This window comes from Schistosoma mansoni, chromosome 3, assembly GCF_000237925.1.
Source record: "Schistosoma mansoni strain Puerto Rico chromosome 3, complete genome".
NCBI classification, from domain to species: domain Eukaryota; kingdom Metazoa; phylum Platyhelminthes; class Trematoda; order Strigeidida; family Schistosomatidae; genus Schistosoma; species Schistosoma mansoni.
The window spans coordinates 18314546-18330559 of NC_031497.1; the positions used below are offsets into that span (position 1 = coordinate 18314546).

General features: G+C 36.4%; 1 protein-coding gene across 1 annotated transcript; it reads right to left on the bottom strand.

Annotated features, from left to right (window-relative positions):
* Window positions 1-3193: 3193 nt before the first annotated feature.
* Smp_084870 (hypothetical protein) lies at window positions 3194-14447 on the bottom strand (the record flags this gene model as incomplete). The annotated part of the gene is made up of 4 exons (XM_018799493.1): window positions 3194-3526; window positions 4585-4731; window positions 11629-13827; window positions 14280-14447. 4 exons carry the CDS (start codon window positions 14445-14447, stop codon window positions 3194-3196), a joined length of 2847 nt encoding a protein of 948 aa, XP_018651276.1.
* Window positions 14448-16014: the final 1567 nt, after the last annotated feature.

A 16014-nucleotide genomic window follows, 5' to 3' on the forward strand; every position in this document is an offset into this window, starting at 1 on the left:
AGATTGCCAGGCGAAACGTTGGATTTACTTCAAATTCATTCACTGAGATTTTACAAATATATTCTTCTTATTTAATGTCTTACATCAACTCGGCACCTAAATACCGTGAAACTATTCGCTCTAATTTAGACGAGAGCTCTTATATACATAATAACAATAATAGTAAGAGCTGATAATTAAGATAATATTAATTAACTTCTATAAACATTGGTGTAGAATAATGTGTCGTGATAATTTTTTAAACAGTAGGATTTATTCATATTACTTGAATATAACCATAGTAACTTTATACAACTGATTGAAGTTTTTCAATGTAGATCTCACAAAAATCCGTGGTAATATATTTAGAATGTATATCAATATACTGAATGTCAATCTTATGTTTATGATCTTTCCTAATGAAGCTTTACAGTAATGATATGTAAATATTACTTCGCTCTCGAAAACAGGGATAGGTTACCAAAGGCCTAGAATCCATTAATACATAATTACACAAACATACAAAAACGCCTTTCCTATGAACTACTTGATTAATTGTATATCATTTTTAAACTATGATGAATTGTTCTATTTACTTCACTCATCGTGCATTTAGATGTCTTTGGTTTGTTCTGTGTTGAGGTAATGAGTGTACATTTTTTAAATTGCCCTATACAGCTTACCAGTGCTATTTTGACCCCCAATTAAAAATCAATCAGTGAAAAGAACTAACTTTATTTTTAACAGCTGTAGAATGATTAGTCAAATATTCAGATATCTTAACACGACTTCCTATATGGTAATAATAAAATAAAATGAGTCAGATTTTAAAATTATTCATAAATACACCGAGTTTAGACTGATAGGCATATTGAAGACTGATCTACAAGGAATCAGTCAGTCAGTTATAAGCGAGTTGGAAACACTCATACGTTGGAAATAATCATGGCAATTATGAAAAAACCAAAGTCTCGTGTATCAGTATTCCAGTTGGTCAGTTATACAGAAAGTAGAACCTAGCACATTTCTACATTGGTTCGAATTGTTACATCACTTAAGCATAGAGAGATTCCACAGTAGTAGAAGTAGTAACAATATTGGTGGTAGTAGAAAACATTAGATATAAAAGATAGAATTCGAAAAGAAAATATGGATTCATGAAATAAAAACCATATTTCAGGTTAATTAAAAAATTGACATTTAAGGGAAGAAAAAGATTGGATGCATCTGAACCACATTGTTCAAGTACTTTAACCATGGTCACAATAATCGCGCTACAACCAGGTAGTTTACGCCTACCTACACCACGTGGCCTGACACTTAATAACCTCATGGACTGATACCACATATTGGTCTGGCCATCACTTTCTTCTAACCTACTTTTGCACTATCCACTATAGTGTATGAAGGTACCTGGTGATTAGGAATAGGCAACACATATCGCTACCATCTTTGTTAATGAAGACTTACTAACTCATCAATCGAATCACCATCCTTACTTAGTCCCTTGAGTCTAAAATCAGCATTGTTTTATCTATAATCCCAACATACATGGGCCATACCTCAAATGAATTTATGATCAAATACTAGTAACCTGAAACCAACCTGACTTTTCCGTCGGATGATGATTGAAGCTAGTACTTTGGATATTACACTGATCAAACCGATTGCTCTGTGGTTGTTACAAGGACTTCTTTCGTTTCTTATAAGCTTAGACGACCAGCATTCTTGATGTCAGATGCGATCCCAGATACTAGCTAATATCTCAATCTACAAACTGAAACTACACAACCATCCCTAAAGATCTCTGGGGTCAACCCATGATGGACAATAGCTCTACCGCGATTTAGATTAGTCATACACTTTTCAGTTTCATTAAGGGTCCGGGAGGATATTCTAATCTCGCATTCGGGTTGTTTATGAATTAGTGAGTAGCAACAGGCTAATTTGAACTTTCGATTAAATTGTTCTAATCTAGACCGAGAGTGAATAATGGTCCCGTCTTGTTCTGAAACTCTCACCAACAATTGGATTTCTAATACCTGTTTCTTTGATGAGTCTGAATAGTTATTCAACACCGCTACTTTGTCCGTTGTTTCGCTTCGACTGCTCACAATCATCACGTAGACTTTTTGTCAATCTGTCTGAACTGTCTTCGCTACTTCTCAGGTCCGGGGCCTGACGAGATTAATTTCCGAGCACCTGTAAGTGTCATAAAAGTCAGCTGGTGTTTCTTAACCACTTGGTTTAAGTTGCTGCTACATCTCACTACTGTTTTTACTGATGTTGGAACATCATGCTGGGCCACCTAGGTGTAGACACCACTTTCATGATTGACGAACTACTTTTCCAGTTGTATCTGAAACACACTCTTGACCTCTTGTCGTTGACATGAACTATAAAAGGTTTTCTTGATGTAGCTGTTTTGGGTCCAGTAGGATCCAGATAAACGCGTGATCGCACTGAGCAACGATTAGAGTCTAAACATGATCTTTGGAATAGGAAACAGCTTTCAATCGAGTCTGCAATCACAGCTGATGAAGATATTGTTCATTTGAGTCCATAGTTATTTGTGTCGACAGTGGTGATAACCATGACAATAACTATGTGGAAAGTTGGTACTTGCCGAAAAATCAACATTCTTTGAGCATGGTTGTAGCAAACAGTTACCGATCTGTTCATTAGATATATAGGCTGGAGCAGTCTTTTTATAAGATTAAACTAAATTACAATACATCTAAAATTCAATGCAGGTTGACCAGTCACAATAAGCATAGTCTGGAGTGAATATGAGCCAAGCTATGTTACCACATAACATCATCATAGTATGACGTAATAAACAAAAATATTTCGGTCTTACTATTAACGTTGTAGTACATAATCACATCTTGTTTTCTTTTGTTTAGACTTATACTCTATTTCTGCTTGAAGTGTAACATGAAATAATTTGACTACAGTAAATCTACTTAGTACAAATTTAGTAAAAATACAAAACAGAAGAACAGTTTACACATATGACAACCGTATTATATTTAATTAACCAGTGAGCATTTCTAATAACATATAACATTGTAAAATAGTAGCATTTATTTGTATGAAATATTTACAAGCTCTACAAAAAATGAATTGATACACTATTTTATATGAATAGAAATCTGTATAGTAGTATATGTACAAAGGTATATTAATAATAATAAGTGAATTGGTCCAGATGTTAGTGAGATTGAGCGCTTAGTGAAGATATATCACCTTTTAAGACAGCTTTTAAAGCAGCCAAAGGGTCTGCACTAATTGTTGAGTTGGATAAAATTGACTCAGTTTTCACTGAAGTACTAAATTCACATTCCGGTTCCGTATTCGACGATAACATCTCTGATTCACATTGTTGTGGAGAGGTAGAGGGTGAAAGACCAGGAATAACTGTATTCGTTGAAAAATCATCACAAGTAAAAGCATTTTCATCCCCGGCTTCTTCCTTAACACCTTCAGGTGAGGAAGTTGATTCAGTACTATTTTCAGTAGGAACAGGTGAAGGAAATTTCTTTTCCTGGAATCAATTTGAATATTAATTGTGTAAAGCGAATAGTGATGAACAAAATATCTAATGTACGACCAAATAGCAAAAGTAACATTAATCCAAGAGCTTAAAAACGTCTTAGTGCATAACATTTTTGGGGAAAATATCAAGTTAGTCATCTCATTGTCACAAATATGTAGAATTCAAGATAGCTGAATAATCTGTTATTAGTCAAGTGCTGTTAGAGGTATGAGGGTGGTTGTCGCTTTCCCGTTACACACACTCCTGGAGGATACTTCTTTTTTAAAGGATCAGAGATGGAAACTCAGGAAGGGGTAGTTTTAACCTGGGAGTGTGACCGCAGAGTTCAAAAGATAACTGCTTGGTTTTACCATATATAGCCTTCATGTGAATTGACCCAGATGTGTCAGCTTTGTACCTTTTAAAACTGACCGTCGGCGACAGGGACCTGTGGGTTAAGGCGGGAAGCGATAGTTTTAGACGTAACCTCCTCTGATCCCTTCCTTTTGTTGCGAGGATGTAGTATCGTTGGAGACGCTAGTCTTTTTTAGGGAAATACTTTATTACGATCAAATTTAAGTATATTTTCCAGCACGACTTTGCTCTCGGACTTTGACTTTGGCACTTTTAGTCTGACAGCTCGCTAACTATGCACGTATTAGAACCTAAATAACAAGTTTTAGTCATTATAGCTCGATTAGATCATCAAGATATTCCAATCCGACTACCAATTCAAGGTATCAGATGCGACCGGGAATCTGTTACTAAGTGAACGTATACTCCGAACTTGCTTTATTGTTTGTTCATTACAGGCTTTTCGAAATCAAAGAATCAGTTAGGGAATTCAGTGGTTAGTGTATGAAAATGAAATATTATTAACCAGGATTTATCAGACATTTCAGAATTCATAGTAATTTGATTTAAATCTACCATTTATTTAAGAATGAGTATACAAATAATCACTTTTTCCAGATATGCAGTTAAATATAAGATAAAGGTAATAAAAAAGAACAATTTATACAAGTTAATATGAGAAAGGAAATAGACTTGTGATACATTCAACTTACATCTTTAATTGAGAATTCTTTTCCTGCATCTTCTTGACAAATAGGATGATATACCTTGTCATCAACTCGAATAGCATCTTGTAGCATCCATTCTTCTTCTTCATGATCCCAAACTACTTCAAAACTTTCATAACACACAGCACACACCTTGAATAAAAAAGCATATTGATGATAAATTGGGAATAAAGCACTTCGAAGATATAAAGTGAGCAATTTAGGGGGAAATCTAAAACACAAACCGACTGAAGAACGTTTGGTCTCGAAATGATTCTTTGGAAAAAAACCTACAATAGAGGAGCACGTTTTTTGAAGCACCAAATCCACATATATAAATATATGACTATACAATTACACAGCTTTAGCATATGAAGTCGTCGAGAATTTTTTTCAGTGAACTACCTTTCCTTCTCCAAATGGATGAACAGAGGAATTTCAGTTTCAACTGAGAATAGTCACAAATCGTGTAACCTTTGGGTAAATAGAACATAATTTTGTGCAATATTTCAATGGTTAAATATGTCAAAGTTTGAAAATGGGACAGGATAATCAGAAATAATGTGCAAAAATAGATGAATAAACAACAGATAGAATACTGTGTAATATAAAGGACTAAAAAAATTTCTGAAATGAGCTAAGGAATGAAGAAACCTAGACTGGAAATGAAAATCCAGTCATCTTATCCTACAGCTCTACACGCGAACCTATGTCGTATTGTAGACTAACTACGCTAAAGTTTAGTTCAAGGACAAAAATCAGGTCAATATCCAAATAGATTGCTAGGAAGCTCCTTTAACCCTCAATCAAGCCCAGTCAACATTACTTATAAATGTAATCCTACGCTCGACACCTCCATAACTAACTATCCAGCAAGATGGTAGTTTGCTGTTTGTATCTCAGTGAGTTTAGTAAGGTCGACATACAAACTATTGTTACCATAATCAATTATAAAATAAAAGTATGTGAAAGAATTACTTTAAAGTTGATTTAGTTAGTGATAGCATTTTTATTGATTGCAACACTACTACAAGCATAGCAGTAAATTTGCTCTCTGAGAATGAAATGTTTATCAATATCAAAAGTTTCCATTAAGCATAAACCCAGAACTAGACTATTAAAAACTACTATGTTTAGTTCTTCGAACTGTGTCTCCTACATTGAAATCTATGATGACTGCTTACTGAACTGACGACAATAGAGTTACCTTATTGTATATGGCAGGCCATTGTCCCCTAGATAGTATACTGTCAACCGTTTAATTACGAATCATTCCCAATCGCCTGAAGTTATGATTAAATGTTAGGTAATTATCATTAAGGATTTAAACGGTTGTTCACATACGTGATTAATGATAATATGGTCACAGTTAATATTTATTAATTCATTTCCTGTACTTCCGTTTCTAAAACTGATCAAATCTAATCAGTGCATATACATCGCTGCTGCACTTGACTAGAAAAAATGTAACAAATATTTACTGTACGTATACACAAATATCTATTAATAAAAATTATTTTTTTTCAAAAAAAGCAGTGCACATTCATTTAAAAAAACAAAATTGTAGAACAGTGATGAATTTAAAAAATCTGGATTACGTATCAACCAAGCGAAAGTAAACATAAAACGAAAAACGTGATTAGACCTTACACATGCATCTAAGCACCCGATGAATTAGAATTAACAGTTCCCAGTATTAAATTCATGACATAAACAACCGGTAACCTTTATATTATCAACAAGATAGTACAATTGGATTTTTCAAAGAATATATATAACCGTCAGATGGTGTTCATTATAATACAAGACTACCAAGATATAGTAAAGTACTAAGTCACAAGCTGCTAGTTGAAATTCGGTTGTTAACACTAATGTTCATATGTTATGCGACGTGTAATCCAGATGTCTTCTATACTTTAAAGAAAACATACTCAAAGAATATGTAGTCAGAATGCTCCACACTTCGAGCTAACGGTTCTTAAAGTAAAATATTTACAGGATATTTGCATAATAGCTTATATAAGGAGTAGTTACGGCCTAAAAATTGTGAATTAATTATGGAAGAATGATCTCATACATTCTTCATCAGTTTACAACCTGAAACAAACACACGTAGACCCATATTGCTGTCATTTAAGATGATTGACACCGTTATATTACCAATTGGTTTTTCGATATTTCTTATGCACTAGTAAAAAATTAGGACCAAAACTTTTATTAGAAATCCAAACATTATGTGTATAAAGGTATCATTACCAAGTCTTGATTCGATAATTTCGAATAAATTGAGTATTGGGTAGATTGTTATAAATAAGTAATATATTTGTAATATCCCAATGAGTAGAAAAATTAAATTCCCTGACATTTTGTGACTCATAGTGTAAGCCACTTCTTCAGAGAATAAATAACTAAATTAAAAGTAAACCAAGTTTAAATAGTACAACGGAACAATAAGAATATTAAGTGGTCACGAAATGCTAGAAAATTCGATTTTTCAACTCACTGGGATATTACAAATATATTATTTACTTATTATGTGTATGAGCTTCACGAAATCTAGACCAGCTTTGATTCTACTTCCGAATTTTTAACTATTGCTAACCAGTAAGTGATATCATGTTAACAGGGGCATTTCAATTTCCTTCAACTGGATAGAAATTGAAAAAGCTTAGATACGACTGAGCTACTTCACACTAAAGTACGTTAACTACACTGGATCTGTTTACTTTCGAAATGGCATTCACTTCTTTAAAACGCTCGATTCATCAAGCAATGTTTATTTTCTATAGTATGACGACAACATGTGCAACACACAAAACTGTCAGGATTCTGGCACCTCGATCCCCTATTACCAAGCATCATATCATTTGATCCGATTAATTTTGAACTTTATATGAAGACATTCATTTTACTTTCATGACCCATCACTTCTTACAGAACTACGTACACTCTTCAATAAGATGGGCCAGCTGACTTAGTCCATTATTGTTCTTGGAGCTAGTAAAAAACAAGTCTAGAATCAACACACCATAGCCAAACAAAATAAAGACACCGATATCCATGCACTTATTTTAACCTCTTTCCGTTTCATAGTTCTCAGGAAAATATTAGCACAGGAATTAATGTGGCGAACTAGTATTCTATAAAACTGTTCTTAGTTACAATGAACCGTTTAGACACATTTCCTGTGTTTATTAAAGGATAGAATCATATGCAATTTAAACACATTTCCTCAAAACCGATTGTTCTAAGTGCAGTTAATATCTACGTACTATGTACCAAATGATTGTCTGATTGTTATTGTATGTGGGCGAAGTTGATTCGCATCAGAACAGGGTTATTGTAAGCAAATAGCTATACAAGGCGTAAATTATCTACATTACCCAGGGTGTTCACAAGCAGTTACGAATAATATAAAACTATCAAGACGTGCATATATATATATATATATATATATATATATATATATATATAGAGAGAGAGAGAGAGAGAGAGAGAGAAGATTCAGGTGAGGTTGGATAGATGTATTAAATATTCTACATACCTCGTTTGGTAATAGAGTAATTGCGAGCACCAACCACTACACTTATTCTGGTCGTCTTACCAGCCCAGGTGGAGTAGTATTTGAAAACGTTTGGGTAGAAATATTCATTTGGGTTTCACTTATCTTCATTATCAAGACCTAAAGAGACGTCTATCTGTCTATTTAAAGACAAAATGCTGAGTAGTCCGCCGAACTGGTTTACAGTGCAAATTATGGTAAAAGACATGAGCATGCCGCTAATATTCAACCCTGAATGCTTTCAAAGAAGTGGTCACATATTTTGGGATTGATATGGCAGTAAAACTGATCATAGAAAACACTAAATGAAGAGGACAGTTAAACTTCACCGACGGTTGTTACGTGTTATGGGTGCCTGGCCATCGTCTACATTTATACATATTGTTCAAGATTGACAGCCGGTTAGAAAATACTCAAGTATTGAGAAATTCCATTGAGGTTCTCGATGATATCCCATTAGGTAAGAAGATAATTGATGAGACGAATACACTTCTTGACAATAAATAATTGGGGAGCTCATTCAGTCGTTTATTACTACTGATTTCAACGACTCAATGATAGTATTTGTACAGGGGCCAATTACTCCATTGCCTAAATCATCCCCAAACAATTGCAAATGCGTAACGATGTTATTCTTTTTTTGACTTACGTCGAGTCACACGCTCCGAAATACGTATATTAATATTCTTCAAGTCATAATTAATCATCACTACAGGTAATTATCTCTAAACCTCATTTGAAGTCACTGGCGATACACAATAGCCACTTTCATTTAATTTTGATAACTTGCATTTCGTAAACGAAGTCAGAGGTTGCGATAAATCACACAAACCATATCCACTGGTGTCTATTATGGCTGTCCAAATCGTCTACTTTTACCAAGCATACCTTTAGTTACCGTATTCTGCATCAAGGTTTTCAGAAATCGGTTTCTTGATTTAAAACTCCCTAATAGACCTGAAGTGCTTAAATCACATAAATCCGTGTCGAATAAATGCAGTCTTACAAGCCCCTTGAATAATAATACTAAAACTTTTCAGATGTAATTCTTCATTCCCTCTTAAGTACGAAATGTTGCGATCTGACTGGTACTAAAAGAGGCAGTAAATCAGTTAACCAGATTGACCAAGTGACTTTATGTGGTAGTTTCCTTAGTTCTCGTGACTATTATTATTATTTTCTCTACTAGCTGTATATTATATCTTTACTCTTGTGAACTTGCTCATGTAGCGGTAAACATAGTAATGTGAACTAATAAATATTTATTCAAGATCCCACGTCGTGTATCTGTCTGTAACATGAATTCCTGAAATTCTTTATCTGGTTTGTTAGGAAGGTGGGACGATTTAAATTAGAGCACAAACCGTATCGATTCGATACGAACACCAAAACCTAAATAATATCCTTCTGAGTTCATAAGAAAACAGCCTTATAAAATTTACCAAGATAAACTATGTTCATTCCAAATCACAAACGAAATGAATTCAAGAGACGTTTATCGATTAACAAATTTGTACACCTTTTTGCTAGTATTTTAGTCAAAGATATGAGCCAGTATTTAAGGATTTCAAAGAGTTACTGGCTTTAACTCCATTGCACCCAGCTATTTTCAACGTCAAGTTATGTAATTATCTTCTACGACACATTTTGATCACAGGTTAATACACATCAGACCTATATGGTACCACCTATGAGCACTATTTTGACTCTAAAAAGAGCTAACAAAACGATCGCTAGCTTTTGGTTACCCAAAACTAAAATGAATCTCTGTATTAGTTACAGCAATGGCAATGCAAACTGGACACCAATATATCTCCAAAAAACAACTTAAACCATCATGAAATTTCCAGTAATACATTTAAAATTAGCATGTAAGATTAATACTTCTGAAGTCACTAAAAGCACATTATTAATATGACTGGTATACAAAGTACTCTTGAGCATTTAATCAGTTTCTAAACAAAATTCGCGAAACACTGAAGAAAGGGTCAAAGGGAATGGAGTCATGAAAGCGATCCCCCCTACGATACCTTATCTAGATAACCTTCCAAAGTACATACCGCAAGTGCAATGATTTATTGGTGCTATATTGGAACAAGCTATCTTACCGCTAAGAATAAAATTTTAAATCACAAAAATATAGTTTCTGAAACGAGATTTATCGGCTGCACACACAGCGATGAGACCGAAGTCACTCCCACTCGCATTTATGAACCAATCCTCACTGCTTTACCAAGTTTTCTTCTTTTACGGGGAATAACAATTAGGACGAGAGAACGTTGTCTAATGGTGACCTTCCTGAGAGAAAACTAACATCAACAGAAATTGTTTGCTCCTATCGCGAACATCACGGCAGTAACAGCCTACCATTCCATACACATATGAAACAATGGGTTACTACATACCGATCGACACGCAGATAAACGCAATTACCATATTGTCCGCTACGGTGATGAACACTTTATCACCTCCTAAACTGAGCGGAGCTAATGCAAATTGTGTCGTTACGACTCTTAAGATTAATTTTAAAAACTGAGGAATATAATTACATTCCAACCAAGCACCTACAAACGACAATAAATTAGAACGCTGAGTATCGCAATTTACAAAACGTAGGAAACTTAAAACAACCAATAAAACGCTACGCAAAATGTCTAAACGGTAGAATGTAAACCACCAGAGTATCACGTTACTTGAAGGTAGGAATCGCGTTTCGCGACCAGCAATTTAAAATTTGTTTGTTCTAGATACCATTGAGTACGATAAACATAGGACTACTGATTATCCATTGACTAACCGTATTTCAGAGGATAACATTGAGTCATTCTAAAGAATATCTAGAATTGAACTCCAGATTTCGGATGACTTTGTTAGTATTTTATAATATATCATCCGCCTTATTAGGAAGAGATAGAAGTCTTAGTAATGAAAATTCTCCAACACTGTTACCCGGAATATATAAGAATGCTGAGCAGGAAGTACTCGTTCTGTAAAGCGTATGATAGCTATCCAGAGGTTTCAATAAGATTACTCTCACAAGGTCAAATCTATTCTATTAGGTTTAGGTTAATTTAAGAAGTACTATTTATAAAACTGTTGAGTATGAAAAAACCCCACCGATAACCTAGTAACGCTTACGAGATATCAGTATTACGATAAAGTCTAAATGCGCACTTCGTGGCATAGTCCGACTTTCATTTTACCAAGAGCACGTTCCTGGGACTATTAAAAGAAATAAGATTTTAGTGCACGAGCGAAAAACCTAGTGAGATCCTAGGATAGTATAATTCACGATGATTTCACTTATTAGTACTCAACGAGAAGCTAATAATACTCGAATCTCTTTTCCTGATTCATACCTGCAGATATCTTTTTACTGCTCTATAACGCATTCTGACAATTATTCAAGTAGTTTTTACTTTGTCAAGTTCTACGGTCTGTTTTGTCTAGTGGGATCTCACAAAGGCAGAAATGTTATCCAGTGTGACCTGTGAGAAGTTAAAAAGTGAAAACGAAAGTAATAACTGAAAGTGACTTACATTTTTCGACGGATCCGCAAATGCTGTGCATTTGTACTCTTGTAAATCATGGATTGGACTACCAGGCTCGAATTGAGGGGCGCCTTCTCGTGTCATTTCACTAATTAGCCAATACTGTAATGGTTGATAGAAGTTACGGCTGCGTCGTTCTTGTCCATAACTCGAATTCTTCATATAGTGATAATCAAGGTGCTTCGCAAACTCCGGTGAGAGGTCACTTTGGAAACGCAGACCACACTGACCACATTGATGACCATTATATAATTCGTCAATCTCAACACCGAATGGATTCTTAAAACGCTCCCAGCTGTAGCTCCCTAGCTCAGGAGGTTCTGCTTTTTTTTCATGTTCCGTATTAGGCACTATACCAGCTTTAACCAACTTTTGGAATAACTCATGTACATCTATATTAAGCGGAGCACTTGTATTTGATGAGCTCTCATTTTCGTTTGCAATAGGTTTTTCGCTCTTATTAGGGATATCTGGGTTGACAAACTCTGGTAATTTCTGTCCATTACTTTGGTTACTGCTATTTGGAGCATCTAAGGGACGCATAGGTGACGGTCGCTTACCATTGCCTACAGGTCTGTTTACAAAGGAAGCATGGTTTCTTGAACTATATCCATGTTCGGCAAGACGTGCAAGTTCCTTGATTGGGTTGAGTGGTGCCATAAACAGGTTTTTAGGTGAACCAAATAAACCTTGACCTGCCCATTTGAGTAGACGAGGAGGAATAGGTGGTAAAACATTGACATTCCTTGGTACGTTTCCAACAAATTTTACACCAACTGAATGAAGACCGACATTTATAAAAGTTAGGTGGGATGTTGTAGGGACAGTGTGTGGACGACCATCGATGACAAGTTCATGACCCGGACCACCTAGGTATGCCACATAGAATCTGGGTCCAATGGAAACACGCGTAAAACCTGTACCAGGAATGTTGAAACAATGACCATCAATAACAATAGTAGCAAACTCACACCGGAATCGTACAGCATGTATGCGATCCCCAATTGCTATTAATGGTTGAACTCTATCTAACAACAATGTGAATTGTTGACCATCAATAGTTATCCGTCTGGGTGGCTTGGGATGAGTTACAAGACTAAGCATTCGTGGATCGACGCCAATATTAACCATGTCTGGAAATCCATTGATCTCAACACTCCATACAGGACCACGAATCGGTGGCCCACGAGGAGGTGGGATTGCAGGTGGCTGGAAGGATGAAGTTAATTGTGGTCTATCTCTGGGGAAATCTGTAATGCGAGATGGTGGGTGATGTTCCTTCACTGGGACGAAATTATCTAGTTTGGAGTATCGAGGTGGAATATTTTCAGATTTCAAAATCTCAGGACGTAATTTTAAATCTGGATTAGAACTACCAAAACCTTTTCCCGACTGTACTTCACTCGGTGGAAAGCGTTCTTCTGATGTGTTGTGCCTGGATACAGGAGAGATTGTCGGTGCGGCGTCAGGTTTATTAATAACAAGTACATCTAATGGTCCTTTCGATATCTTTTCAGAAATACTAAAACTCGGAGAACAGGCAAGCGGAGGGTTTGACAAAGCAAAACGCATATCTATGTCTTTTGTTTCCCGTCGAGAACAGACTTCACTATGCTTTCCAATGTAATCTGACCAACCTGATGATCTGGCGGGAGAAGCTGGTACAGAGTTTTGTGAACGCATATCACAATCTTCACCACCAAACAACATAACCTTCTTAGACGACTCACTAGCATCTGCCTGTTTACCTTGTTTTCGAGCAACTGACTCCATGTTTTGATCCCCTGAACGGTCGATAAGGTACTCCTCAGACGAATAAGATTCTTGGGGTGACTTTCGTTTCCGATTGAGCCGCGGATCACGTGAGGCCGAGATGACAGTTTTCGTTGTCAATGAAGCTTCCTTTGCTTCCTGCTTGACACTAACTACCACAGGTTCCGTTTTAGTTTGTATTTTTGGGACATTTGGTAATGATCTAAACGCAGCTTTTGCTTCAGGAGCGCTGGCCAAAAGAGGCCAAGCTGGATCATGCTCACGCACTCGAATATCCAATTCATACATCCTAGAATTTGGAAATATATCTTTCCATGTTGTCCTCAGATTGTACAGTTTTAAACGCCCCTTCTCATCTCGTATCTAAATAGAGCATTAAGACAATTTCCGCGTTGTAACTTACCGATTGAAAGGAATGCACAAAGACATCAACAATATCCACGGTGTACAACTTTCTGTAGGGCGTACCTACATTTTTAACTATTGAGTCGATTACGTACAGGCCAAGTAGCTTCAATCCTGCCGGTATCTGTAATGAAAGGTTTGATAACTGTATTCCAAAAACAACCCGATTTTCGTGAAACCTACAACGCTACCTAATCAATATGCGTCTCACGAGATTCTACACGACTATTAATAGACAAATCGCATACGAAGGCTAGATTAAGCGCTTAAGCAATTAGTTATCGCTTCGCCCAAACCCAGCACCCATATGATACAAAAAATTCAAAACTGACAAAAACATTTATTGTTCTTTTTTTCATCTGTACAGTTATGCACAGGACATAAAAGGTGGAAGATACTAAACAACTCACCATTTGAACATGCTTAAGCGTAAGATCCACAATGCTCTGAGCAACCCCAATGGCATCTTTATGATCGCGCGCAAAGATAGTCAAAGCATTTATTTTGTACTTATCATTGTCTTTGAGATTCTCTAAATCCTTCTTGAAAGTTGACAAAAGATCACTAGCCGACGCCATAAGCGAACCACACGTCGAGCCAGTAACGACGAAAACGAAACAACCTGGAGACAGCGCTTGTTGATTTCAAGGCCAGGTCAAGAAGTATAAACAAAATGCCAGACTTTATAGTGATATGAAAACTAAAAGAATTCACTGTATGAACCTCAGTTTCGCTAATAAGAAGAGGACAACTGTCTTCAGGACTAGACTCGGGTAGACAATAACTCGATAGTTACAGAAAATGATTCTTTGATAGTTAACAAAAGTTTCAATTTCAGTTTCAGCTTGGAAAGGACAGGCGGCTTGATGGCCTGTGTTAGTCCTGGCAGTGATGGTCTCTCAGTTGATCCAACTTTCTTTTGAAGGAGTCGACGGATGGAGCCTCAACTACGTGCTGAGGTAATGAATTCCACTCCTTGATGATTCGATGAGAAAGTCAATGGTCAGCTGACAAGTAATTCGTTCTGGGCTTGTGAACATCTTTGGTGTGTCCTCGTGGATTTCCTGTTTCTGAAGACAAGAAAAATGAGGGCATATCAGGTGCAAATTTATCATTAACCAATTTGAAAACTGTAATCAAGTCGCCTCTGATTCTTCGATATGACAGAGAGAATAGGTTTAGCTTGGTCGGTTTGTATCATACGGGAGCTTCGCTATTCCGGAAATCAGCTTAGTTTCTGTTCTCTGAACCCTTTCCAAGGGCTCACTGTATTTTTTTTAAACAGGAGCTAGCCGCTCGTATGCAGTGCTCAAGTTTAAGACGCACGAACACTGTATACAAAGTCAAAAACGTTTTTGCGTCGATATGACTCAAAGCCCTACGTATTGACCATAAACTTCTAACACATTTGGTGACTGTTGCACGACAGTGTGCAGTAGTCTTAAGGTCTTGGCCTACGATGACTCCTTATTAATTGTGTGTCTGGACAACAGGTGACTCAGTGTTATTCATCGTGTATGTATCTGTACCTTGATGACCGATATGCATCACAATACACTTGAAAATATTTATCGGCAACTACCAGGTTTGGGACCATTCAGGTAATTTCACCCTTACTTTGTATCACTCTCCATATCTTGACATCGTCAGCATATAGCAAAACTGACGACGATAGTAGACGAGGGAGGTCATTTACGTACAAGAGGAATAACACTGGCCCCAAAACTGTACCCTAGGGGACTCCACTAGGCATAGTTTCCCATCCAGACAACTTGAAGTTCACCCTTACTCTTTGTTGACGCCCAACTAGGAAGTCTTTTATCCACGTCAACAGATTGCCTCCAATCCCGACATTCCTTAGCTTATATGACAGCCGGTTGTGCGGGACTTTGTCGAAAGCTTTGCTGAAATCTATGTAGGCTACGTCTACAGGTAACTTTTGGTCCTTGAGAGCGAACCAGCTTTCACGAGCGACTAATAAGTTTGTGAGACAGAATAACCTACTCTGGAACCATGCTGCTTCTCTAAAAGTATCCGGTTTTCACCGAGGTACCCAAACAGCTCCTTCCGAATAATCTTTTATAAGATTTTAATAACCACACTAGTTATACTAATGGGTCGGTAATTCTGAGGTTTATGTTTTGT